The following is a 26,215-nucleotide window of genomic DNA, read 5'->3' as shown; positions in this document are numbered from 1 at the left end:
TCGAAATTACAATCAACCTCACCACTTGATGACCCTCAATGGAGTCAGTAAACGAGTCAAAGTTCATGCTAGTACATAGAGCCTCTAAATTGTCCCGGGTCAAAGGACTAATGATGTACAACTGCATACTATTCCACTCGATAAATGATAACCACTTGGACATTCCGAGGGAGGGTTGATCAGTGAATCATCAAATGATAACTCATCTGTATGAATGTACATCTCCATGTACTTAACAATGAAACATGTCGTTTACATCACATATGTTAGTCTCAAGCTCAAACAACATATATTATAATTTTAGACGGCTGATTCGACTAAAAATCTATTTAAAATATATGGTATATTTTTTAATCAGTTTCATGATCTTATGTTGAGAAACATATCTCATGATACTTATTATATATCTAAGAATTTTATCTATAGGTCTTATATGTGTACGTGAATAAAATAAATCTCATAATCAGATAAAATCGTGAAATATTATCAAAGGGTGACAACTCAACCCAAGTTAAAGATCGATTTTTTTGAAGAGGGATTCTAACCTGTGGTCTTGTCAAATCAAGAGGTCATTAATTTGCCCACTAGACCAATACAACAAGCAAACCCACCACCAAAACCAAAGAACTCAACACAAAATGAGAGAAATAGATGAGCTCAACTCAAATAGAATCGAAAATTAGAGAACTGAAAGCATAACTCTCATGGAAGAGAAGAACCAGAGAGAAGGAAAAAGTAAAGGTACCAGTCTCATGGAAGAGAAGAACCAGAGAGACAACGAAACACTTCCGATCGCCTACGTATTTTATTAAGGACGTGCAGTCGTAGTTCCGATCTCCTGTGTCAAAAGTTTACTTCCTTTTGACTTTGAATTTTTCTATTGTCCAGTTGATCAAAACGAACCCTCCCATTTTCAGACGAGGTTCACACCTTTTTGTCTGAGAATTTTTGTGTCAGGGTCTAACTGGGTTCTTCTCAATTTTGTGTTGTCGGGGTGATTTATAGTGATCGATTGGGAGTGTTTTGATTTTTCAAATAATGGTGCCACAAGGGTCTCCGTCTCCGCTTGGTGGGGCGCAGCAAGTTCAGCCGAATTCTGGGTTTTTGGGTGGAATGCCTTCACAGAACGCATCTCCATCTTTGGTGTCATCCCGCAATCAGTTCAATGGCATGAACATGCTAGGGAATGTTTCAGCTTTGCTCCACCAGTCATTTGGAAACGGGATTCCAACTTCAGGGCTTCAGCGGGGGATTATGGAAAGTAGGGCGGAATCAGATCCTCTCTCTAGTGTTGGAAATGGGATGGGTTTTAATCCGCCTTCCTCATCTTCGTCTATCACAACATCCGGTCAAGTTCAAGGGCCACAGCAATTTCCCAACTCTTCTGGCAGTCAGATGTTGACAGACCAGCTACAACTTGAATCGCAGAATTTCCAACAGAATCAACACCAGTTCTCTGCCCCCGGAAACCCTCAACAGCAATTTCAAGCAATTGGAGCTCCTGGTATTGGACCTGTTAAGCTAGAACCACAGGTGACTAACGACCAAGCACCGCAGCAGCTTCAACCTCTGCAGAATCTTGCTATGGTAAAATTGGAGCCACAACAACTGCAAATTACAAGAAGCTTGGCTCCAGTCAAAATGGAACCCCAGCAGCTAGATCCATCTTTGTTTTTACAGCAGCAGCAGCTCCTTCTGTCAAGGCAGTCCTCTCAGGCTGCAGCAGCGGCTCAGATGTTGCAACAACAGAGGCTTATGCAACTTCAACATCAGCAACTCTTGAAGGCTATGCCTCAACAAAGATCCCCACTTCAAGCACAGTTTCAACCTCAGAATTTACCTCTCAGGTCTCCTATTAAATCCGTTTATGAGCCAGGAATGTGTGCCCGAAGACTGACACATTATATGTATCAGCAACAACATAGACCTGAAGTAAGATGCCATTGTCCAATCAGTTGCTTAGTTTTCATTTACAAGATTGGTGGAAGCCATTTGTTCATAGATACCTCAGGGTGGTAATAATTGGATGTTGTATAATTATTCTTATTATCATTATTATTATTTTGTAGGACAACAATATAGAATTTTGGAGGAAATTTGTCACTGAATATTTTGCACCAAATGCCAAGAAAAAATGGTGTGTTTCGATGTATGGAAGTGGCCGTCAGACCACTGGAGTTTTCCCTCAGGTCTGTTGGATTACGAGAAATTATGCATCGACTTCTCTCACTTCATCTTTGGTCTAGTTTTTTCCGTTATTGTACTTTGAAGATTACTCTTCGGTCCTATTTAACCATTTTTTTTAAAGTCAGAAGCTTTACTTTGCGCATGAACACAATAGTAAATCTATGTTGGGCTTATTTTGTACCTTTTGGAGTTGATACCAGTTTTCATACTCGATAATTAATTATTTGATGTCGCCATGTTAATATGTGCAGGATGTTTGGCACTGTGAAATTTGCAATCGCAAGCCTGGGCGAGGATTTGGTACGTGTTAACTATGTTTTCACTCTTTGTCGGTAACTTTTCTGGTGTTAAGTTCTTTATAGGGTTATCATGAGTTGATAGGCGCTTGCTTTGATGTACTTTTTAGAACATCCACATCACAATGTCAAACACCAACTGCAACATGTGTATTTATATGTAAAGTAAAAAGAATTAAGGAAGAGAGGAAACTAACTATGTATGTAACAAGCTACTTAGCATCTAAGGGTAGTTTTATGCATGTTACCCCAGAAGTGTTCGTGGAAGGAAGAGTTGAATAAATAGAAGGTTAGGTGAGGAATGTCTTTGTCTCCGTCTGACCATAGTTTTTATGCATGTCAGAGGCAACTGCTGAAGTTTTGCCTAGGCTGTTCAAAATAAAATATGAAAGTGGTACTTTAGAAGAACTACTCTATGTTGACATGCCTCGAGAATATCAGAATTCATCTGGGCAAATTGTTCTGGACTATGCAAAAGCAATACAAGAGAGTGTCTTTGAGCAACTCCGTGTTGTTCGTGATGGCCAGCTTCGAATAGTGTTCACCTCTGACCTCAAGGTTACCCTATTGACTAGCAGTTTTCTTTTTTTTCATGTCTTGACTTATGAAGTTGTTTAATGTTGTGTTCTTTTACCTGTTCAGATATGCTCTTGGGAATTCTGTGCTCGGCGCCATGAAGAGCTAATTCCTAGAAGATTGATGATTCCTCAGGTTAAGAGCTCAATCAAGCCTCAGATTTACCTTTGTAATTCTTTTGGTTGAGTGAAGTGGTGTATCATGAGCTGGCATAAATATTTGGATCTTTTTACATATCTCGCTTCAATGATCCACCCTGCAGGTTAGCCAAATTGGTGCTGCTGCCCAAAAATACCAGGCTGCTGCCCAGAATACATCATCCTGTGGCTCTGTTTCTGAGCTGCAAAATAACTGCAACATGTGAGTCTAAGTTACTAGTTATGTGCATGATTCTTGTTCTATACATCATTCAATGGCTCTGTCTGAGCTACAAAATAACTGTAACATGTGAGTCTAAGTTACTATTGATGTGCATTATTCCTGCTCTATACCAATCGACTGTTGGCTAGGTGGTTTGTAATTTGCATAACCTTTTGTGGTGTTTATCTTCGAGATCTCAATCTCCACACTCCACACTTGTTAAAAATTTTGGATGGCAAATTTCTTCTTGTATTGCTGACTGTCAGGAATTGTTCGTTTTTACCTCATTGTTGTGATGTTTCTCATTCGGGTCATGAATTTTATGTTAACTTCGTGAAGATTTGTGCTTGCCAGAGGCCCAAAACATTATCTGAATTTTTTTTTTCGCTGTGATTGGATACAGAACTTGGATAAAGGTGGTTAAGGAGGATATCATTGATCTTGGAAAACCAATATCCATTTAGCCGACCCCGCAACTAGCGGAAATGCACTTTGACGATGATTATGATGTGATTGGATACAAAATTTTCACTGCCAAATGCCAATATACATTAAAATCAAAATTTATCATCATTTTTGTTGAGGGAATGTGGCAAAGAAGGAAATATGTGCTTGGGTGTAGTTTTTGCAGTAGATGGAAAAGTTAGCAATAGCAGTATGAAGTAATGTCTTTAGCAAATAACAGAAAATGAACTCAAATATTTCAACAAAAAGGAATCCCTCTGTTTATTTGTGTTTCAGTTTAGTTATGGCTATGAAATTCTGCACAAGATGCCTCTCAATCTTAAAGTAGATATGCATCATGTTAATCTGTATCGTTATTTGATAATCTTCCATTTTTCTCTACAAAGAGATTGACAAAACGAGACTATCTGAAAAATTATTTAATGACAAGTTAGCATTCAACTCCATGTATTAATTTTTGATGCACTGAGCCAATTTATTTTTACTAGTACTTTCCATGTCTCATATAGAGAGTTTTTTTTATATAAATTCCGTTAAATTTATCTCTTGGAGCTGCACTAGCCTTTCTCTGTGCATGTAAAGAAAATGTGGATGCCAGTGAAAATTGATGTTTAAGTGCATTTTTCCTATTCTGGACTTAATGCCACGGGGAGGATTTACTGCCTTTTTTCTAGGGGCATGCTACTTAACGTTCTTGTGATCGCTAACCTGCAGTTTTTCATTCTTCAGGCTTGTTGCTTCAGCTCGTCAGATGGCAAAGGCCTTGGAAGTTCCACTGGTAAATGATTTGGGATATACAAAAAGATACGTGCGATGCTTACAGGTAATGATCTTGGAATTTCGAGAGATGGAACAATCACTGAATCTGTAGTCTTTCTACTTCAGTACTTAGCGTTTAGGAATTTTATTTTGTGTCGACATAGATTTTGACTCAATTTGATGGAATAGGCTACTGGCGGAGTGGAAGATGTGGAGTTAAGACAAAAAGTCCTTTTGGTCTGTTTAAATTTTGAGCAAAAAATATGCTTTTGAATACTGGATTTGCATGAATAAGTTGCTGGAAGTAAAATTGGGATGGATGTTTACTCATGTCGCAACCAGAAATTAATTATCCGAGGCATTGTGGATTCTTGATTTATTATCATGTTTTGTACCAATGATCACGAGTAACTAAGACTACAAGTTTAATGTTTGAATTAGTGGAGGATTTTGATTAATATTTCTCTGTTAGCATCCCAAATGCCATTAGTTGCTTTAGTTAGTGGACGCTAATTTGCCTTGTATTTTTATTGTTACCATGGCAGATATCAGAAGTAGTGAATAGCATGAAAGATCTGATTGACTATAGTCGGGAAACTGGCACTGGTCCTATGGGTAAGCCTGAAGTCTCTCTTGATTCTTTCGCATTTGTTGTTCCATACGGAAGGCAATGGGAAGAGGACTCTAAAGCTCTATGGATTGCATGAACAAATGCTTTTCATAACTTTGCATCATCTTGTCGACAAGAGAATAATTTTAGTATCGAAAACAAGTTTGTCATTTGTTTCATTTTATCTCTTCTTGTGTACCTGTATAGAAGTGATGAGATTCATTTTTAGCTGTGCTATTTAGCAAGTCTGATTGTATATATGGTTGCTGATCTACTGTTTTTTTCTACCTTTTATCCTCTTTTGGCTCATATCATGTTTAAGGATGTCATTGCTATTGCATTAACAGCGTTTTTGCTGTTTATTTTTTTCATCTAGTTGGTATTTTATGACGATAATGGAATTCCGTGTGGTCATCCACGTATCTCTCCCAATTCTTAAAACAATCAGCAATTTATTTTGTCTTACCATTTGTGCCTTTCATTAATTTATTAACTATTTCCTTTTTGCAGAGATTTTGAGCAAGTTTCCTCGGAGGACAAATCCTTCGCCTGGGTTTCAAGGTCAGCCTCCACAACAAGAGGGTCACCCACAGCAGCAGCAGCAGACAGCAACCGCTGCTAGCAATTGCATACCAAGTGTTAGTAACCCTCTGAATTCTGAGCCAGTAACTTCCTCTGCTAGTACCATTGTTGGGCTTCTTCATCAAAACTCAATGAACTCTAGACAACAAAACCCCATACCTAGTGCGAACAGCCTCTATGGAAGTAACAGTATCCAGATGCCATCTCCGGGTTCTACAAGCAACATTCCACTTCCGCAACTCACTACTTTCCAATCCTCCACACCATACTCGTCAAACAATCCTCAGCAAACTTCACAAGCTAGTCTATCAGGCGCCCATGTGAACTCGATTAATTCATCAAATAATCCGATGCAACAACCTGCTGTTTCTGGTAATGCGGGTGCTAATGAATCACAATGCTCAGTCCAGAAAATTATAAATGACATGAGGATGTCCTCTCAGTTTGGTGGGGGTAGTATGATGGGCATGGGGACGATGGGTAGTGACGTGAAAAATGTTAATGGAATGTTAAATACCAACAATACTGGTCTGAATGGCAGCAACGTTTTGGTAGGAAATGGAGTGGCCAACTGTAACCCAAATGTAGGTGGTTTAGGATTTGGAAACATCAGCAACGGACTTGGCCAATCTGCCATGGCCAACGGGATTCGAGCAGTGCTGGGAAACAACTCTTTGTCCATGAACGGGAGAGTGGGCATGGGGATGACACGTCAACAGAGCATGAGTCAGCATCATCAACAAGATTTGGGGAACCAACTGCTTGGTGGTCTTGGGACTGCTAATGGTTTTAATAACCTTCAATTTGATTAGAAGGGATCTCCCTGAGAAGTCTTGTGCTATTCTTGTCGCCCCTCGAAGGATAAGCTGTCTGGCACCATAAATTCTCATTCCCTTTCATCGGGTTGATGAATCTGGAGTGCATAACCGAAAAGGATAAACAGTTTACTGGCTTTCATCCCCTTCCTGCAGTACTGATTCCAGAGAAACAAAAACACAAAGTCTCTTACTTATGTTATCCTAATGTCCCTGAATTTGTTCTAACTTGAATTTGACTGATTGGTGGCAGCTCTTCTCCCTCTCTGCACTCATTGTTAAAGTGGGATACAACCAAAGAGATGGCTAATGGTAATTCGCTTTGTACGCTCTTTGTTTCATTATGAATTTGTAACATGTTTTGTGTGCCAACCTCTCCCACTGGCTCCCCCCCTTCCCCGCTTCAATTTTCTAGAATATGTGAGTATGTATAGTTTGGATTGCCTTGAAAGCTGAGTTTATTGAAGTTGTTTCCAGAATTCAGCAGAAATGAGTTTACTGTCATTTGATTTCTTTAATTCATCTCTTGTTAGTGAACTGAATACCTTTCCACATGGTTCTTAAAATTTTTTGATTACCTTGTGAACTGTATGTGTTGTTTTTGTTGCTGCTGTCTGAGGAAGAAATAATTGATATTTTAGTGGTAACTAAATGGAATTGGAACCGTATGAATCCTGGTCGAGCTGTTTAATTCCCTTTATCGATTTTCTTGATTTTTTTTTCCTCAAATTTCTTATGTAAATTTGCATACAAAAATATCGAATTAATCAAGTTTTGACACTGTTTTCCCCATAATTTTCTTGATGAATAAATTATTAATGATCAAATATAATAGATAAATTTACTTCAATTTCTTAATCTAACTATATGAATTCATTTGTTAGTTATATAGCTAGATATTTGATTGTATATCTAATTATACAAATAAATTTATTTTTCTGATGAGTTGAAAATAAATGCTATGTTACAGTTATATTGCCACTGGTTAGATATTAGTATAAATTATAACCAAGTGTTAGATTATTCAATTATCAAAAGAAGGTAAATTATTCATGGAAAATTTTATTTAATTTTATTCGAATTTTAAATATTTCATGTTGTCTTTGAATTGATAGATTTGAAATGATGATTTTTAAATTCTTTGACTTATTTAGATAGACAATATAAAGATATGTTAAATCTATTTTATATCAAGTTAATAATTTTTGGTAAAAATTTGTGTGAGACGGTCTCACGAGTCGTATTTTGTGAGACAGATATCTTATTTGGGTCATCTATGAAAAAATATGATTTTTTATGTTAAGAATATTATTTTTTATTGTGAATATCGGTAGGGTTGATCCGTTTCACAAACAAAGATTCGTGAGATCGTCTCACAAGAGATCTACTCATAATTTTTTTGCTAAAAAAATTTAAGTAGTTTTGAAAGTAATTTTGGTGGATTTCAAATACATATGATATATGTATTTTTTCGAATTTTTTTCACATCAAATCGCTTATTTCAAAGTAAATTCATCAATCCAAGTCGAACCTTAATCAAACTTATTCATTAATTTCAATATAAGTATATAATATATGCTAATCTAAAATCAATTTTATTACGATTTGTAATTTATCTATAAATTGTTGTTTTTGTAAATCAAGGATATTTTGGGCAAAAAATAATAAAGGTTTATCGTTTTGGTTTTTCTTGCATGAAAATTGTAGAAGAATACAATAACTTGTGCAACTTTTTGGGAAGTCTAACAATGATAACTGGATAAGGAGGCTTGCAAAATTCATCCTTTTATATCATATTCCCCTGCTATAACCTTAAAACTTGGAAGAGCGAGAAATCAAATCATGGGCAGAGGAAATTCAAGAGCTAGATCTAGGTAATTTATGTTTGGAGTTCTTGAAATTTAGCCACGATTGTCGGAGGACGGACTTAGAGTTTCTGCTCTAGGTTGCTTATAAAATACAGACAAAATATTAAGATAATCAAAATTGGATCAATGTCATAGATAGGAAGAAAAAAAGAAAGTGGGGATAGGAGAGGTTTCGAAATTTTGTGTCATATGGGATAAAAAGAAAGTTGTGGAAGAAGTGATTAAACCACATAAAGACTTGTCCACCATTGAGATACATGTTTTTCTCAACTATTTTTGGGGATCATTTAGTTATATATTCAGTTTCTTAGAAATTAGTATATACTTGAAAAAATTTACATTTTAATTTTTTCGGACTCTGGTTGTCACATGTCTAATTGTACTAAGGAGGTATCGGTATAATCCCTCCTTCGATCAAAACAATTTTTATATGGTTGTTAAAAAAAAAAGGTTTTTTTTATTAATAATTTTAAAAATAATGTGTTTGTTGGCGTTTTGTTCAAAGACTTTTAATGACTTTTTTTAAATAATAGACTTTTGTGGAGTTGATGGATTTTTATTGACTTTTATGGAATTTCATAGAATTGTAAAACAAATTTCATAGACTCTTATAAACTTTTCAAGATTTTTGTAGACTTTTTCATAGAATTATGTGAATTTTGAAGTTTATAATTGTGATTTATTTTTTATTAATTTTTTTAAAATAATTATTGGACATAGATAACCTCTTCAATTTTAAATTATTATTTTTATTTATGAATGTAAATGAATTTTACTTACTTAAAAGTTAAATCAATTTAATTTGTGAAAAACGACAAATGAACTATCCAATTTATTGAAATCAAAATTTCAATTCTTTATGTCAATTCAACATATTAATGAACAATATTTTTATAAGTTCATAATAAAATTTTATTAAAAAAACACTCAAAATAATGAGTAGCCTTTTATAAAAAAAATCTAATCATTACTGACAATTTGATCAACATTGTTCTACATTCCATTGGCTATGGTATCCCTCCATGCATTAGCATTTGCTCGTTGTTGTTTTTGAGTATTAAATAACTGATCAAAATCGTCACCTTCATAAACTTGTGCTGATGAAGAAAATTGAGCTTCATTATATAGTTCAATTTGAAATTCATTAAATTGACACTTTTTTCAAAGAAAATTGTGTAATATAGCACATGCCAATACAAGCCCTGNGAAAATAATTAAAAATAAAATGTCATATAATAATTAATAAAAAAATGAAATTTTAATTATGTTTTTAAAAAGTAGAAAAAAAAAAGAAAAATAAATAGATGAGAAAAGAATGAAAGTTCGTATTGAGTATGTGAATTTAGAAGATTTCTCAATTAAATGTACATACAAATCTTTAGGTTGAATCAAAGACTTTTNTACTAAGTCTTGAAAAGCGTGAAATCATTTTTTGAATAAATTAAATAAAAATAAAATAGAAGTCCAATAAGTTTTCTTAATATAATTGAGACCAATGGTAGCATTTTTTTAAAATAAATTTTACTAATATACTCTTATTAAATAAGTCTTAGAAAATGATAAACTANGTTGAATACCACTAAACTTTTATGGAGTATATAAAAGTCTAGTTTGAATACCTCTAGACTTTTAAACTCTATAAAAGTCATTAAAAATCTATAACCAATACACCCCCTTAATATGTATGAAAAAACAAATAAACAAACAAGACTAAGACTATAATTTTAATAATTTATGTTTCTAGCATTTATCTACACACACATATATCAATTCAAAAACAATTTGATACTTTATATCAAATAAAATCTTACATCGCACACACAATAAGAAGTGTCACATGAAAGAGGAGAATAATTCAGAACATACATTATCATCATGATTCGTGAATATATAATATCATATATTATAAAAAGGGTAAACATACAAAATAAAAATAAACTGTCAAAAAGATTGAATCCCTCCACTCCTCAAAACGAGTAATCCTTTAAATCAGCTTTTGAATCACCAAGTTCCAAATCAGCCATGCATTCTTCAGCAGTCAAGGGGGGGAGTTGCCTGGTTTTTCGTCTTAGGTTGTGTTTGTGCCAGTCGCTTTTGAAGTGTTCCCTGTACTCGTCGGCACTACCCACGAGCGTGTTGCACGTGCTGCATCTTTGTTGTTTTTCCTCTCCCTCGGACTTCCCATCTTTCGCAGAGAGAGTTTGCTTCTGCAGCTTCTCACTCAGCTGAACAACAGGCCCAGCAGAATCCTTCTGCGTGCTTGATGATTCGTCTTCAAGATCATCGAACCGATCAACCGAGGTATCAGTATCTACGTGAACATTGACGGCAAGAATGTCCAGTCTTCCTTGTAGATTCCTCATTAAGTTATCGCAGTCACGAAAAAGACTTGGCTCCAATTCACAAATCTATCTCACAATTTGAATCCAATGGAAAACATTTAGAAAGTGTCTAAACTATATCTCATGAATCGAAATAGTAACCACCAATTTTCAATTGTAAGGCTAAAAAGCAATGATGAAAATTTTATAGCCAAAAAAGACAACATTAGTGCCATAGAATGTAATCAATTAACAGTCGTGGCCTTGAAAGCCGAGTCTTTTTTATAGGTTGATGTATCTGGAAGTAAATACCACTTCATTTTGTAAAAAGAGAACAAGTTTATTAAGTGTGAAATTTGAGGGTACATTACAGGCTTAAAGCTATCATAGAAACTGAGAGTAACTAAAGATCTCAGACTTACAACAGAGAGCTGACTTCCAGATTCATCTCTTGAAACAACCGTGGAATTCCAACCATTGATCTTTTCCAAGAGACTGGATACATTCTGATCAGGCACAGTTAATCGGAGTCTCATTGGAGATCGTTTTATGGGAAAGTGTTTCTGAAGGTCTCGAATGACTTCTAAAGCCTGTCAATTGTTCAAACCTTTGTCAGTGAGAGTTAAACCATGGCAATTGTACATTTCTTAAATTGTACAAAACCATTAAGACATAAATAGAGGCAAACTAAGGTAAGTAAGAAAGAATGATAACTGAATATAAAAGTAAGCAAAAAGGGTATGCAAATGGTTCTCAAATATCATTATACGAGAGAAGCTGGAGGTAACTGAGAAATTGGCAGGCCAGTAAACAATATGCTCAATTCAAGTATCCCAAGAGATGCTAAACAATATGCTCAATTCAAGAATACAAATGGTTCTCACATATCATCATAAGAGAGCGGGTGGAGGTAATTGAGAAATTGGCAAGCCAATAAACAATATGCTCAATTCAAGTATCTCAAGAAATTTGTGAGCCAGGAGATGCTAATTTAGCAAAAAATTACACAATATATGACCAATAGTAGGAGAAATAATTCAAATGTAACAAACCTGTTTCTTTGAGCTACTGTTTGGATCAACAGCAAAATGTATTTCATGCATGAGCCGCTCAATCATGCTTATAGTATAAGGTCGTCGAGTTTCAGGATTAAAAGTCTTCTGCATTACTAAAGTCGCAATATCCCTAAATTGACTTGATAATTTTGAATCCCTCTCCTTTCCTGCGACTTGCAACTCTCCTTTCTCCAAAATCTGCAGTAGTAAAATATACGCACTTTCAATGAATCCAATAGAAAATCCCAATCATGTTATGAGGAGAAATAGTTCATGCAGCATCCAAATTCAAGTGCATTTGCATAGGAAACTGACAGAGATTAATGTAAAGCAGAAATAATACCATGCAATCTTTAAGCCGTTGCAGAAGTAGCCAAAACCCAAAGACCATCCCACACCCAACCAACCCGAGGTCAGAGCAAAAGATAATTGACACGTAAACTGATCGGCTTAGAACATCCATTAGTAGTACCACTAAAACACATTACTGAGCTTAGAACACCGTGCAGATGCAGTAAGACATGACAAGATAAGAGAAGAAAGAGTCCACGTGAAAACAAAAATTTATAATTGACTCACCTCCAAACATATTTTGGTCTGATCATCTGTACCAAATGCAGCAGTTAGATCTTTTGTCTTAGCAAGAACACCCTTTGAAACATTGGAATAGACTGTATGGGATTGCAACACTTCATCAACATCTTTCTCTCTGCGAAATACATTACCAATATCAAGACCACACTTCAAAATCTCAACGAAACCTAATGAAACAAAGTCTATCAAAAATATCAATAAACAAGCATCGGTTACTACATAAACTCAGTGCAAAAAAGAAATTATAGTCCACAATAGTAGCAGCTCGAACAATCACGTATCCTGTTGGGATGGAAACATCTGAAAATGTAAAATTTAACCCCAAATGTACACTAAATCGATCCATTTCACCATCCAGCCCAATTCTCAAGGATACACCAGGTTAAAAATGTTTTTAAGAAAAAAACGACAATTCCAGCACAAATACATGAACAATCCCAAACTCATAACCAAAAGATCATAATTTCTTCAATTAGCAGTAAAATTCATGATGAAAACGTTCGCGGAACATAATTATACGAACACACATATGGACACATACACGCCAGAACGCCAAGACAGGGCTTTATTCTTATAGCAAGCAATCTCAAAACGATTGCCGTGTTTCCTGAGGCGGACGACCGCTACGTTCGTGAGCCTCTTCTGGCCTATCGGCTGCACCAGGCTCCTCGACATCTTCACCCGTCTGCTGCAGCGGTGGCGTACGGCGGCGAAGTTTTCTGTTTTATGGGACAAACCCCGCTATGGCGTCATTCATGGACTTTTATCGGACTCGGATTGGGCCAACAATGAATGGGCTTTTTCAGATTTGATGGCTGAAAAGGAAAAAAATAAAATAAAATAAATTATGTATTTACACATTATAAAAAAAAACAAAAAAATTGGTTTTAAAATTTTTTTTAATAAAAAACAAAAGGTTTAAAAATAGAATTAATCAGATTATTACAGTGCTGGACATTTACAATAATTTAGTGACACTTGTAAGCAGGAATGTTCAAATTTCGGATAAAACCGAAATAATCGAAAATTCAAATCGAAAAAATCGAACATTGAATCGAACCAAAATAATTAATCATGATGGAGTATATCTGCTGTAAAATGATGTGTGTGTATATATATATAAATGATTAGAAATTATAATATTTTATAGAATTTAAAGCCAAACTCTCAATCAAATAATTCAATTAATGTCTCGTCATATACATCAAACGATAGAGTAGGTCTCTTGTGAGACGGTCTCACGAATCTTTATCTGTGAAACGGGTCCTCTACCGATATTCACAATAAAAAGTAATACTCTTAGCATAAAAAGTAATACTCTTAGCATAAAAAGTAATATTTTTTCATAGATGATCAAATAAGAGTTCTGTCTCATAAAATACGACCCGTGAGACCGTCTCACACAAGTTTTTATCCAAACGATAACATAAAATGGTTGTCAAATTATATATCTTTTTAAAAAAAATTGGTGGTAAAAATAAAATAAAATAGGTTTTATAATTTTGGAAAAGCAAATCTATTTTTTGGCTTTATTTTTGCTTATACAATTTACCTCTGCGCCGAGAAATCGTAAATTCTCTGAACCTCGGCGGCATGAGTTCCACAAACGACGAGCCCGAAACTAACGAAGAAGAAAACGCCAATACCAGTACTGATGCAAAGGCCTTCTTCGATGTCTATGGCCCAGAGGTAATTTCCTGTTTCTTTGAAATTGTTATACTGGTTTTTCGCCCCAATAGATGTGGTGGACTTATTGCTATTGTTATTTATTTTCCTCTGATTTTGCATCAAACATCGATGTATTTGTTCAAAGATATTGCCACATTCCCCCCTTTTTGTGGGCCTTTGGCTTCTGTTGTTGTAGTTTATTTGTGGCGTAAGAAGTGAAAGTGGTGTGAAAAATGTGCTGAAAATGGAGTTAAAGAGGAGATTTTGTCGCATGGTTCAGTGTCTCTATGGCTAGATGGAAACTATAAGGATCTTTTAACGCAATGAATTTGGTAGATAGCTTATGTTTCCCGGTCAGAGGTATGGGGAGATTTTGTTTTTAATAGCTTTAGTATAATCGGGGGCTATGATATAACACCATTTAATCATGTTTGTCGGAATCCCTTTGATCATTTGAATTTTAGCTGCACGTGTGAGCCATTGGGGTTTACTTTGTTGTTAGATGATTCATGATTTGCTTTAGCTTTTGTAGTTTCTTTGAGTGATTTAAGTGGGACAGTGTATATAATTTGGCTGGCTGAGATGCAGGCCAGAGCGGACGTTGTTTTCAAGCATCCTGAAGCAAATACAACCTTAAATCTACTTGTATGTCCTGATTTCCTGACTTGAGATTTAAATTTCTATTTAGTTTGTTTCAAGGTCTTGAACTTTGATGGCGCGTATGTTGCAGGATGTCCAAGGACTTGTCAACTGGGTGCTTGGTGAAGGCTTCATGCCATCATGGGTTTTTATTAAAGTAAAGGACATACTTTCGACACCCGTATTCGCTTGTTAGGTTGTTTATTACATATACATGCTCATATATCGGCATCTTGTATGACCATGATGAGAAGTGGGGATTTGAAGTTGAATATCTCATTCCTTTTTGACTTTTATGTCTCGTGGTTTTGATGGCTATTGTGCATTCCGCATTTGTGTTATTGTTGGGTTTGGAGAATAAAATAACCTAATTACTCGATACAATGTACTTTAGCACACTGTTCTGATTTAGGAATTCAAAAACTAGATATTTGAATTTTTATTATACTGCTGAATCAACCCTCCACCATCTACTAATGGGTTCTCTCTTTCACTCAAATTTCTATCCTCTGCATGTTTGAGCTTACCTTTGAACTAGTCTCTTCTGGTTTTGGGGTAACTTGTTTTCGTCTGGAAACTGTTCCTATTCCTTTTATTTCTATCTTATCATTTTTATTCTCTATCTTATCATTTTTATTCTTTCTATCCTTCGAACTATTATGTAGTTTTCTATGGATGAATTTGATTTGAGATTTTTTCACTGAGTTATTACCCTTTTGATGTGCAGAACAAGCCCCTAATTTCAAAGGTGGTTATGCTTTATGTGCCTGGCCTTGATGCTGCATTGTACTTATCTCAGTCCAAAATACTAAAAAGTTTTAAACAAAATTGTGGCATTCCTAGGGCAGTTTTAGCGCTCAGGTTAGTAGTTATTATACTAAGTTTATGCAAACACCGAACTGCCGAAGTCAAATTATTTTGTCTGCTATTCTAACAATTCTGTTTCCCTGTTTTGTTCTGTGCTAGCTGTGTATCAGATGGAATGCAGACTATTGATGCTCTTCTTACATGCAAAGTGAAAAGAAAAAGGGATGAAGCTGAAGTTGTTCGAAAGAAAGTAGCCCAAACATCTAATCAAGGTTCGGTTTTGCATCCCGAAGCATCACTACTGCGAAGGTTTTATCTAGATTTTACGAAGAAACTCTGAGTTTATACGATTTTGCCATTAACCGTTTTTTTTTTAATTTTCTAGTTTATGATTAAACCAACATTTTATTTGTGCTTTTACTACAAAATGGCTTTATGAGACTTGCCTAAAAAAGTATTTGGTTACTTGTTGTACAACATTATATATTAGATGAACGAGTCAGTTTCATCTGGTTTTGATCGCAAATTTGTCATGGCTGTAGTCTTTACTGAAGATTTTTTTTTAATACATCTAGCAGGAACTTGTTCTCTATTGGAGAAATTGTCTCCTGCCGACTTAACAAAAAATTTGCCATTCCCTTTGACATACTATACTCTTACAGTAAAGCAATTGGAAGATAATGGGTACTGTTCCAATAATCCTGGTAATGCCTTGTATAAGTGTTTGATTTTCCATTATTTTATTCTTTTTGCATTGTTCAGTTTACTTGGCTTAGAATAATGTAGTTTTGTATGATCTTTGGCTAATGCAGAATTTCCTCCAACTTTGCCTGCTCCATCCGGTACCACACCACATAAAATTTTAGCGCTAGACTGTGAGATGGTATGTCTTTATGTAGTCTCGTAGTTTGAATGTGTATTTTTAATACTAAAATCTTACCACCAGGAGCTATTGCTTATTACAGTAGTTATTTTATTTTTTATTTTTGAATGTATTCCAGCTGTTGTTTATTTGATATGTTCAGGAAGAGTTTTAATTCAGTGAAGTGCAAGTGCACAAGCGCACTAAAAGGAATTTAATTTGCCCATCTCAATAGTCAATACTGGTTCAATCTCTAGGATAAATCTCTAGGATAGGTCGTTTTAGGTATCTCTAACAGGTTGGATTCTCAACTCCAAAAATAAGAGGAAAGAATGTGTTTGGCCTAAAACTTTTTGGGACCATTTAATTCGGCCCGAATACAAAAGAATTGGATCTCTGATAATTAGTCCGTAAAAGCCCAGCAGTGTTCAAATAATTTGAATTAATATAGAAGCGGAAAATCAGTTTTTATGGAAAAATCGTGGCCCATGTAGTGGCAGAAGTGGAGAAGCTATCCAGAACTGAACAAAGTGGGAATCAGCAGAGACTGACAACACACACAACTCAACACATCAAACTCAGAAAATGCTCCAGCAGCAATTCTACAAATTTTAGTCAGTCTAGTTCAAGTATTTTGATCTTTTTATTTAAGATTCTAGCACTTTTAATCTATTTTAATTCTAATTTCCAATAAAATAATTATATTTTCTATGTTTTGTGAATTCTTTGTGATTTGTGAATACATAATTATGACATAAGGTGATTAAAACTAATAATCAAATTAGGGATTCATAGTCGCTTTGTGTTTAGAAGTTCGATTTTTTACCCTTTTACTCAATTTGGTGCATTTTGCACCTGACATGCTCGCAACGTCCGGAAATGTGTGCAAACAGAATGCATTCATGAACGCTAGATTTTTTACGTGCTGGATTTTCACTGGTCTTGCATTAAGGCAGTTCCGCGCACTTAATATTTTTCCATGTTTTTTACATTATCATGTGTTTAATTATTGCTTTAAGCATACATAATTACATATGATTTATTTTCTTATTAAAGATATAGTCTCAGCTAAAAAAAATCGACCTAGTATCCTTTTTACCAGTAGTCTTGATTTGGAAACTTTTATTTTAATGCCCCCTTTAGTTCTATTAATTAATGGTGCATTTGTTGATACAAACTTTGGTTATCAGTGCATTACATGTGAGGGTTTTGAGCTCACAAGAGTGACTCTGGTGGATGTTGCAGGACAGGTATGATCTCTGTCTGCATTGTTTCAATATTCTATCATTCGTCAGTCTGTGTGCTTTTAATGTCGATGACAACTTGTGGTACTCAGTGTAAAGAAAAACACGTGTATGCAAATTTGGTCAAATGCCATTTCCTTTGACTACGAATGCCCTTCTTTTAAAAAGAAATTCTGGGGGGCTATATGTTGATACTTGATATAAAATGGGAAATCTGTGGAAATAGCTATTCTTAGTTTCATAAATGGAGATTGAAATTTGTAGAGATTGAGCTGATTTGTAGTTACATTTTAGGCTTCTACCTCAATACGATAATTGTTCTGTACTATAATATTGTTCAAGTATGGAGAAAATATGTACTTCTTGATGATTGCAATATGAAAGCATCTGGAAAACATTTTTTTGGGTAATGTTTTAACATAGTGGGCATTACACCCTGTTAAGCGGTTTATATCATCAGTGGCATGATGATTACTGCTGAGTGCATATAGTATTTGAGTTTAGACATGAGTTTTGATGTTTATATTCAGTGTAATACACCTTCAAATTATAGGAATAGATCAATTCCCTCGAAGATTAATTGCATGTGTTTTTTTTTGTTTCATCGATCACTTGTCATGATCTGGTTGTGATTTTCTTGAGATGACATTATGGCTAATTTTCTCAAATCTTTGCAGGTATTGTTAGATAAATTTGTTAAACCAGCAAACGCTATCACTGATTACAACACAAGGTACTTCCTCAATTTGAAGTTCAATGGTTAAATAAACTTGAACACCAAGTCGAACTTAATTTGAGCTTAGCCGAGAGTTGAGCTGCAACAATTTCTTACTCTCTTTGAATGAGTGTGATCATTTTGATCTTTTGTTAAAAAATACTGATTAGAAACTTTGGTTCTTATTTGAAATTGTTAAATATGTCATTTAAAAAGATGATAGGATAATGTAGCCTTTTGAGAAGATCCAGGACATTTCATGGGATATCAAGTATGCTGTGTTTTGTTCTTTGAACATTGCTTGGTCATGAGTCACTTGGTGGAGTGGTATAACGAGACGACAAGTGGGAGGCATGCTGTTATTATCATGTCGTTTGCCTTAAAATTTTCATATATCTTAGTTTTTGTTGAGAAACCGGGCTGAACCTACTGTCAAGGTTTATTGCAAAGCATCTATACTCTTGTAATTTTGGATGTTACAGGTACAGTGGAATCACACCTGAGACGTTGAGTAATGTGACCACGATGCTTAAAGATGTCCAGGTTCAGTTAGAACCCTTGTGCTTTTACTTACCATTCTTATTATTACAAACTAAAAACTATGGAATTTGACTCGTCAGATACTTTTTCTAAAATTGACAAATGCTTCATTTTTCAGGAAGAATTTCTTCAACTGGTTCGCAAAGAGACCATCCTTGTTGGACATTCATTAGAAAATGATTTGTTAGCATTGAAGATTCGACATGACTTGGTGATTGATACGGCTATCTTATATGGGCACCCGCGTGGTCGTTCTTATAAACCAGCTTTACGTGTGTTAGCCAGGAGATTCCTTTCCAAAGAAATACAGGATTCAGCCAAAGGGCATGATAGTGTTGAAGATGCAAGATCTGCGTTGGAGCTTGCATTGCTAAAAATTATGCATGGTATATTTAAATACTCATATTAAGTTCAACTTGTTATTACTTTGTGCATTGAGGCATATGCTGAACGTAATATTTTGGACACAGGGCCTGGGTTTGGCTTACCTTCAACATTTTTAAAGAAAAAACTCCTGACTGTGTTGAGCGAATCTGGCAAAACCTCATCTTTGATCGATAGTGTATCTATAGTGAAGCGATATGCCTCAGAGGCATCTCACTCAATTCCAGTCACTTCTGATGATGAAGCTCTGTTGAAAGCCAAAAAAGAGGTAAATCTTGAATACTTGTTTCAATTCTTACAAGAAGTTGAGGTGTAAGATAGGACACGAGCCAGCTCCATTGATCATCTTCCTGACTAATTTTCTGGTTATTCTCAGATAAAAAACAACAAGGTGCATTTTATTTGGACCCAATTCACAGAATTGTTTTCTTATTTCAAGAAACAAGCGGAAGATGACAAGCACCTAAACACAAAGCTAGCAGAGATGATATCATTGGTTACATGTAGCAAATCCACAAGTCAGAAAAGCATCATGTACGAAGTCACCTCAGAACTGAAAGATATTCTTAGTCGGATTGATAACCGAGTCAGCAGCTTATATGCCAGTCTACCTTGCAACACTATGCTAGTTATCTGTACCGGCCATGGAGATACCGTAATGGTACAAAAGTAAGTTGTCACACGTAACTTATATCCAGCATTGAATTTCATAGAAACATCATCTAAGGTCTTATGCAAGTATAATATTACTCGAGGGTTCCCACAAGCCGAGTTGAGCTCGACTTGATTAGCTGTACCACCACAGTAGTGTTGTATTCAAGTTTGATCGAGTTGTCCAGTGATGCACTCGAACTCCCACATGCTCGTCAAAGTTGTTTTGAGCATGAAAAAGTAGAAACGACTGATCTTTATTACAAATCTTTTTATAGAATCAGTTGTCAGCATATAAGTATTTTACTCCAAAAACAAATGTATAGAGCTAAGTTTGCATAAATTTTTTGAAGATTAAGGAAGATTTTGGAGCAAAGGGAGACAGCAGTTTGCCGAGAGAAGATAGTGAAAGTGCTTGAAGAGCTGCAAGCCCAAGCTGAAGTTGGCTTATGTTTTGTTAGTATTAAACATTAAATTTTTTTAATATAATCTCAAATATATTAGGATTTTTTTTTAAAAATGTTTTAATGTTTATGTCCTTCTAGAATAATATTTTGTTCCTTATGTTCTCTCTATGGTTCCAAGAAAGATAAGTGAAAATAGAACTGCTGTATTTTGTGCTATATTTCATGTCACCCAAATATGTATATATATATATATACACACATATTATTGCTAATTAGAAAATACTTTTCCAAGTTAAGAATATGTATGATCGACATTTAAACTATATAGCTAATTTTGTGCATTAGAATTTCATAATTTTTCTTTTCTAATTATGAAAATAGTTTCTAATCCATTTTTTATAAAGCATTTTTATAAAATTTGTTTTCACATGACTTTTTTTGTGTAATATTCATAGGACCAAATATGTACGTTCAGTTGCTCAATAACAATACTTTCACCAACTTGCAACTTATGTGAATTGAATGTATACACCAACTTTTTAAATATTTGTCATTTAATCCATGTATATATTATATAACTTAAATATTTTAAATCGTAAAATAATCAGTTGATCTAGGATCGATATTCACTCTAAACAAACGATAAAAACTTTCACTGAAAACAAATTGAAAGTAAATATAATCATTATTAAACAAAATTTTTTATGAAATTGTCTCAGATTCAATATCAAAAAAAAATTATTATTTTATATTTTGAAAATAGATCTGATCGATCGTTCCAATGATAAATGTTACAAGTATCAATGCATTGAGTACAATATTCTAGAAGCAATTTCTTTTGCATATATGTATATGTAATATATATATATATATATGTGTGTGTATGTGTGTGTGTGTGTGTGTGTGTCTCTCTCTTCTTTCTCAACAATTCTTCGCTTTTTTTACTTAAATTATTATTATTTGTTATTAATATTATCATACACTTGCATAAGAAGGCTCTACAGACATTACGCATATTTACATTTGCAGTTGATCACATCAGGTACGTGAACGTGTGCCCAATTCAGATCCGCTGATCTTTCTCTCGATCAGGTTTGCTATCTGGGTTTGGTTCTTTACTGTATTTTGTTGATGGGTTTTTGGAATCGTGCATCACCGATTTGAGATTTTGTGTCCCAGTTTCTTGAATATTGACTAAATTATGGATTCCTCTTCCGGGGCACCGCAAGAATTTGATTATTTGTTTAAGCTGCTGTTGATCGGTGATTCTGGGGTTGGGAAAAGCAGTCTTTTGCTTAGCTTTACTTCTGATACTTTCGAAGATCTCTCTCCTACAATAGGTAAATTTAATATTTATTTTTCTCCCATACATGCGTGTATCTTTGTTTGTTCGTAGGTCAATTTTGGAGTCGACTTTGTTTGCTTTTGGGTTGTGCGAGGGATTATGCCGAAGACTTGTGGAAATTTTGGTTCATGCATTTTGTGAATGATCAGGACAAATTCTGTTTCTTTTTCTATCTTAAGTTTAAGTTGTTGGATTGTGTGTGTTTCCAAATATGAGCGCTGTATTATATATCATTATCATATAATCAGAATATAAGATGACTGCCATATTATGATAGCACAGGTTTGACTGAAGTTTTATGGAAGGTGCGTTACTGATTTTTGTTTCGAAGTGTTGATGGTTTAATTCTATTTTCAACATTTTTTAGTTATGAGAAGTATTCAGTCTTAAATGACTATTGGTCTCTCGAGGATGTGGCTTATAGGATGGTGTTGACAGAAAAAAAAGTTTCTGGCAGTTTGTTTTTGTCTTAAACCTCCATCAAGAAAAGTAATCACAACCAGTATGGGTTGGTTTTGTGTCCCAGTTTTTGATAGAAGATAAATTTTAATATGAAGCCACTTAGTCTGGTCATACTCATCTTACTGAGTCTGTTTATCTTGAACTTTTCTGCTAATATGGATTCTCTGGTTTGCTAATGCAATTCATAGTTTACCTTGCATTTTTTGTGTTTGCGCTGTATTTCCTCTAATATGCCGAGGTTATTTACTCATCCTTCCCACTCTTTGATGCCTAATTTGAGTTAGGGAACATTGAATTAATAACAGACTCAATCTAAGTAGAGAAGCTTTGTCGTTTAATAGTTCTCATGAACGATTTTTGTTTTAACATTCTCATCATTTTAAATCAAGGTCAATAGCTTCATAATTGAATAAATTCACATTTATAAAAGTTATCTGAACGAGAATAACCTTCAATTTTTATTCTTAAGAATCATGTGTATGTTGGTGTAGTAGATGTTGACCAATGATTATAATTATAAAATTTATTGTTTCTTGTCAACCGGTCGTTAGTAGTTTGTATTTGGCATTTTTTATTTGCTTTGTTGGTTGACTACAGGAGTGGATTTCAAGGTGAAGCATGTTACAGTTGGAGGGAAAAAGTTGAAGCTTGCAATTTGGGACACTGGTAAGAGCTGTCATGACTTGCTGTATTATCTTTTGAAGATTGGCTAAAGAAGTTTCCTTTTTTGCATCAATCGAGGCTGCATAGAAGCTTGTTTTGTACAGTCAATTGCCCATGTGGTTATAATGAACTTATTACCTTAGGATTTTTGTTTGCACCTTTATGGGATGTTTTGGACATGTAATATATACCGCTTTTCTTGAGTCGTTCAACATGTAAATTATTTGTGTAATCTGACACTTCTCGTTTTGCAGCTGGGCAGGAAAGATTTAGAACTTTGACTAGTTCATATTACAGAGGAGCACAAGGAATAATCATGGGTAAGCGCTCTTATGTATTTTTACTTCCTTTTCTTGAATGTTAATTTTGTAAGAAAATACCCAAAATAATAAGATAAATAGAATTGAGGTCAGAAATTATTGTTGCTGTTGTTTGATGCTAGAATTGTAGCTCTGTGTGATGGCCCTCGCGATTTGATGGTTGCTGGCTGGATAGAATAAGGGCGCTTCAGCATATTTAGCTTGTATTTTTGAGTGTCTACTGGTTGGATGATACAGTATTATAGAACATTACAGAGAGAGTTTTGTAGTTGTCAGTTGTATCATAAATCTGTCGTTCAAATTAAAATGTAATATGGGTACGTTGTGGAATGTTGATACCTTATGTTATTCACGCTCATGCACTCTCATCACAAAGAATGGTAACGCGAAACACCTTTGGCGATTGTGTAAAACAAGAACATGTCAACCTCTTTTCATACATATTAACACGTTATGATCTTTTTCTTGGTGAACCTGATTATAGGTCTTGCTAATTTAAGAGCGAACATATTTGTAGTGATCACGAAATTAACCAATTTACGTGAATGTGCTGTTTAATGCTTCAATTATCATCAGTTGAACCATCTTTCAATCACTTGATTTCAGTGAATCGTGAACTTTATCATGTGTTAGTGAGAATGATTCTATCCACTTACCTATTTCCAAGCCCTTGTTCTTCTACCTCTGAACATCTTATTCATGAGCTTTAGCTTTTAAAATATGTTTCACTTTTTGTAATGGAAGAGAGCGGTTCTTCACCTAGAAGTCTCTTTTTATATGTAAAAAAGTAGCTTGCATGATCATTAATTTCCTAGTGGAATCCGTCATGGTCTTATCCTGAGTATTCTAACTTAAGTTGTGGGGTCATGTGCCGTATTTTATCAAAATAATTATTTTGGCATGGGGGTGCAACTACCCTACATTGCCTCCACTGTACCTTCTTTCCAAGTACAGAAATATTACTTCAAATAGATTCTGTTAATCTCTTTATTTTATTTAAATTATGATGCGTTCAAGAAACTAACAAGTTATTTTGTTGTAGTTTATGATGTAACCAGGCGAGAAACCTTTACTAATTTGTCTGATATTTGGGCGAAAGAAATTGACCTCTACTCCACAAATCAAGATTGCATTAAAATGCTAGTTGGAAATAAAGTTGATAAGGTATGTTCTCATCTTTTAGAAAACTTGTTCTATTTCTGTGTTTTAGAATTTTTTGGCCGTAACGTTTCTCTCTAATGTTTGCAAGTTTCCTTGACTGTGAGCATACCCTCGTTGTTGTGCTGTTGTTTTTCAGCAAAATACATTTAACATGCCATCTCTTTTGTAGGAAAGTGAAAGGGTGGTCAGCAAAAAAGAAGGAATTGACTTCGCAAGGGAGTATGGATGCCTCTTCATCGAGTGCAGTGCCAAAACTCGAGTCAACGTGGAGCAATGTTTTGAGGAACTTGTCTTGAAGGTTAGTGTTATTTCATTCATGGTTAGTAAATAAAGAGCAGCAAGTCATTTATTTTCATTGAGTTGAGTCATACAATTGCAAGATATGCAACCGCTCATAACGATGCTGGTACTATGAACAATTGATCTACACCTACTTCTACGAATGTTGCTTGGGAGACAGCTATGCTGTGTGTGATTGTCTATGTAGTATATCAATCGAAATATAGCGTTTGAGATCAACAATGGCTTTTGGTGTACTCGATTCGAGGTCACTATTAAGTTGAGTCTGATGACACGAAACTTTGCACCACAACATCTATGCCACGAACCTACATAATTTCGCCCATACCTGTTAATTTGTTTCAAAAATATGTCATGCATTCTTAAACCAGCCATATTTTGCTACGAATATCATATTCTTCTGAAATTATTTCTATACACAGATATTGGAGACACCGAGTCTATTGGCAGAAGGTTCAGCTGTTGTGAAAAGAAACATCTTCAAACAGAAACCTCCAGAATCCAGCGCATCCACCAGCAGTTGTTGCTGAATCTACTGTGCCTTCTTCTATATAGTTTTCAGATACTTTGTTTCACTTTGTCACTTCCCAGTAGTTTGTGTGATCAATCTTTGGCTTAACTGCTCGATGTTTGTCTAACCCAACATGTTTCACATCAATTTCATTTACGTTCTTTCATATATTGCATGGCATCGTCGAAAGAATCGTTTTCGGTTACGACCCGTCCCATCGGATTTGTTTGTGCTATCTTGTTTACGTTATATGTGGAGTGATTGAACTTGTGCAAACACGAAGTGTTCTCCAATGAGTTCTTCTGCGTTTGACTGGAGTGCATCGTTATGGTATGGAAGAAAGACTTGATAATCAATTTATATTTATATTGTATATGTAAATAAAGATGCTCGTACATTTATGTAATATTAGTTATTTTTAGTTACGTGTATATATCAAATCTAATCAATTGCAAATCAAGAAGATTAGTATGTCTATGATTATATAATTTGTTTGTATTTATAAATTATAAAAAATTATTCTATATGATAACTATTAAAGCATAAGAGTTTTTTTAGAAATTTCTGGTAATTTTAAGGAGTAAAGGACATGATACATTGACATGACTAAAAGTTGGATGATGGAGAAAAAGCAAATTACTATATAAGCTAAAAAAATCAAAGGATATATTTTTCATTATGTTGGTCGTTTTGACATAATTTTTTTTTTTTTAGTAAAAATACATTTTCTTATACTAAACTTGTGATTTGTCTACCACCCCACTTGTGAGGGGGTGATATAAATTTCTTGAATATGTTTCTTGTTAGACGGTCTCACGAATCTTTATATGTGAGACGGATCAACCCTACCAATATTTACAATAAAAAGTAATACTCTTAGCATAAAAAATAATAATTTTTCATGGATGACCCAAATAAGAGATACTCTTAGCATAAAAAGTAATATTTTTTCATTGATGATCTAAATAAGAGATCCGTCTCATAAAATATGACCTGCGAGACCATCTCACACAAGTTTTTGTCAAACTTCTTTGTAATATCTGAGGTC

The 26,215-nt window shown here is 34.6% G+C and overlaps 4 protein-coding genes across 5 annotated transcripts; 3 read left to right on the top strand and 1 right to left on the bottom strand.

Moving 5' to 3' along the window:
- Positions 1-569: 569 nt before the first annotated feature.
- On the top strand, positions 570-7,187 carry LOC140975148 (transcriptional corepressor SEUSS). Its single transcript, XM_073438704.1, has 9 exons — positions 570-1,932; positions 2,070-2,189; positions 2,439-2,487; positions 2,827-3,041; positions 3,126-3,194; positions 3,322-3,419; positions 4,614-4,707; positions 5,189-5,258; positions 5,764-7,187. The coding sequence occupies exons 1-9, from the start codon at positions 1,039-1,041 to the stop codon at positions 6,645-6,647; spliced, it is 2,493 nt and encodes an 830-aa protein (XP_073294805.1). The 5' UTR covers positions 570-1,038; the 3' UTR covers positions 6,648-7,187.
- A 3,097-nt stretch (positions 7,188-10,284) lies between these two features.
- Positions 10,285-13,283, bottom strand: LOC140975147 (uncharacterized). Its single transcript, XM_073438702.1, has 5 exons — positions 13,030-13,283; positions 12,474-12,603; positions 11,892-12,092; positions 11,262-11,429; positions 10,285-10,926 (listed from the first exon to the last, which is right to left on the bottom strand). Exons 1-5 carry the CDS (start codon positions 13,161-13,163, stop codon positions 10,486-10,488), a joined length of 1,074 nt encoding a protein of 357 aa, XP_073294803.1. The 5' UTR covers positions 13,164-13,283; the 3' UTR covers positions 10,285-10,485.
- Positions 13,284-14,024: 741 nt separating this feature from the next.
- On the top strand, positions 14,025-20,621 carry LOC140975146 (small RNA degrading nuclease 5). 2 transcript variants are annotated; one of them, XM_073438701.1, is made up of 14 exons: positions 14,025-14,177; positions 14,745-14,801; positions 14,887-14,952; positions 15,523-15,656; positions 15,762-15,874; positions 16,181-16,306; positions 16,415-16,485; positions 17,655-17,714; positions 18,386-18,441; positions 18,906-18,966; positions 19,082-19,349; positions 19,434-19,615; positions 19,724-20,016; positions 20,352-20,621. In XM_073438701.1, exons 1-14 carry the CDS (start codon positions 14,082-14,084, stop codon positions 20,470-20,472), a joined length of 1,704 nt encoding a protein of 567 aa, XP_073294802.1. In that variant the 5' UTR covers positions 14,025-14,081; the 3' UTR covers positions 20,473-20,621. The 2 variants fall into 2 exon arrangements, with proteins under 2 accessions (XP_073294802.1, XP_073294801.1); XM_073438700.1 differs by having other exon boundaries at positions 16,178-16,306.
- A 712-nt stretch (positions 20,622-21,333) lies between these two features.
- LOC140975145 (ras-related protein RABC1) lies at positions 21,334-25,335 on the top strand. The gene is made up of 7 exons (XM_073438699.1): positions 21,334-21,497; positions 21,585-21,745; positions 22,810-22,878; positions 23,130-23,195; positions 24,238-24,359; positions 24,526-24,654; positions 25,079-25,335. Exons 2-7 carry the CDS (start codon positions 21,607-21,609, stop codon positions 25,184-25,186), a joined length of 633 nt encoding a protein of 210 aa, XP_073294800.1. The 5' UTR covers positions 21,334-21,497; positions 21,585-21,606; the 3' UTR covers positions 25,187-25,335.
- The last annotated feature ends 880 nt before the right edge of the window (positions 25,336-26,215 follow it).

Source organism: Primulina huaijiensis, chromosome 4 (assembly GCF_012295235.1).
Source record: "Primulina huaijiensis isolate GDHJ02 chromosome 4, ASM1229523v2, whole genome shotgun sequence".
In the NCBI taxonomy this organism is placed as follows: domain Eukaryota; kingdom Viridiplantae; phylum Streptophyta; class Magnoliopsida; order Lamiales; family Gesneriaceae; genus Primulina; species Primulina huaijiensis.
The sequence above is the reverse complement of the archived record's forward strand: the minus strand, read 5'-3'. Positions and strand labels throughout refer to the sequence as shown.

Coding starts and splice junctions, on each gene's coding strand:
- LOC140975148 (XM_073438704.1), top strand. CDS start 1,039: ATGGTGCCACAAGGGTCTCCGTCTCCGCTTGGTGGGGCGCAGCAAGTT. Junction 1,933..2,069: donor AGCAACAACATAGACCTGAA/GTAAGATGCCAT, acceptor ATTATTTTGTAG/GACAACAATATAGAATTTTG. Junction 3,042..3,125: donor TGTTCACCTCTGACCTCAAG/GTTACCCTATTG, acceptor TTACCTGTTCAG/ATATGCTCTTGGGAATTCTG.
- LOC140975147 (XM_073438702.1), bottom strand. CDS start 13,163: ATGTCGAGGAGCCTGGTGCAGCCGATAGGCCAGAAGAGGCTCACGAAC. Junction 12,604..13,029: donor CTGTCTTGGCGTTCTGGCGT/GTATGTGTCCAT, acceptor TGTATTTCGCAG/AGAGAAAGATGTTGATGAAG. Junction 11,430..11,891: donor ACAGTAGCTCAAAGAAACAG/GTTTGTTACATT, acceptor AACAATTGACAG/GCTTTAGAAGTCATTCGAGA.
- LOC140975145 (XM_073438699.1), top strand. CDS start 21,607: ATGGATTCCTCTTCCGGGGCACCGCAAGAATTTGATTATTTGTTTAAG. Junction 23,196..24,237: donor AGCACAAGGAATAATCATGG/GTAAGCGCTCTT, acceptor ATTTTGTTGTAG/TTTATGATGTAACCAGGCGA. Junction 24,655..25,078: donor TTGAGGAACTTGTCTTGAAG/GTTAGTGTTATT, acceptor TTCTATACACAG/ATATTGGAGACACCGAGTCT.
- LOC140975146 (XM_073438700.1), top strand. CDS start 14,082: ATGAGTTCCACAAACGACGAGCCCGAAACTAACGAAGAAGAAAACGCC. Junction 18,967..19,081: donor CGATGCTTAAAGATGTCCAG/GTTCAGTTAGAA, acceptor TTCATTTTTCAG/GAAGAATTTCTTCAACTGGT. Junction 20,017..20,351: donor GATACCGTAATGGTACAAAA/GTAAGTTGTCAC, acceptor AATTTTTTGAAG/ATTAAGGAAGATTTTGGAGC.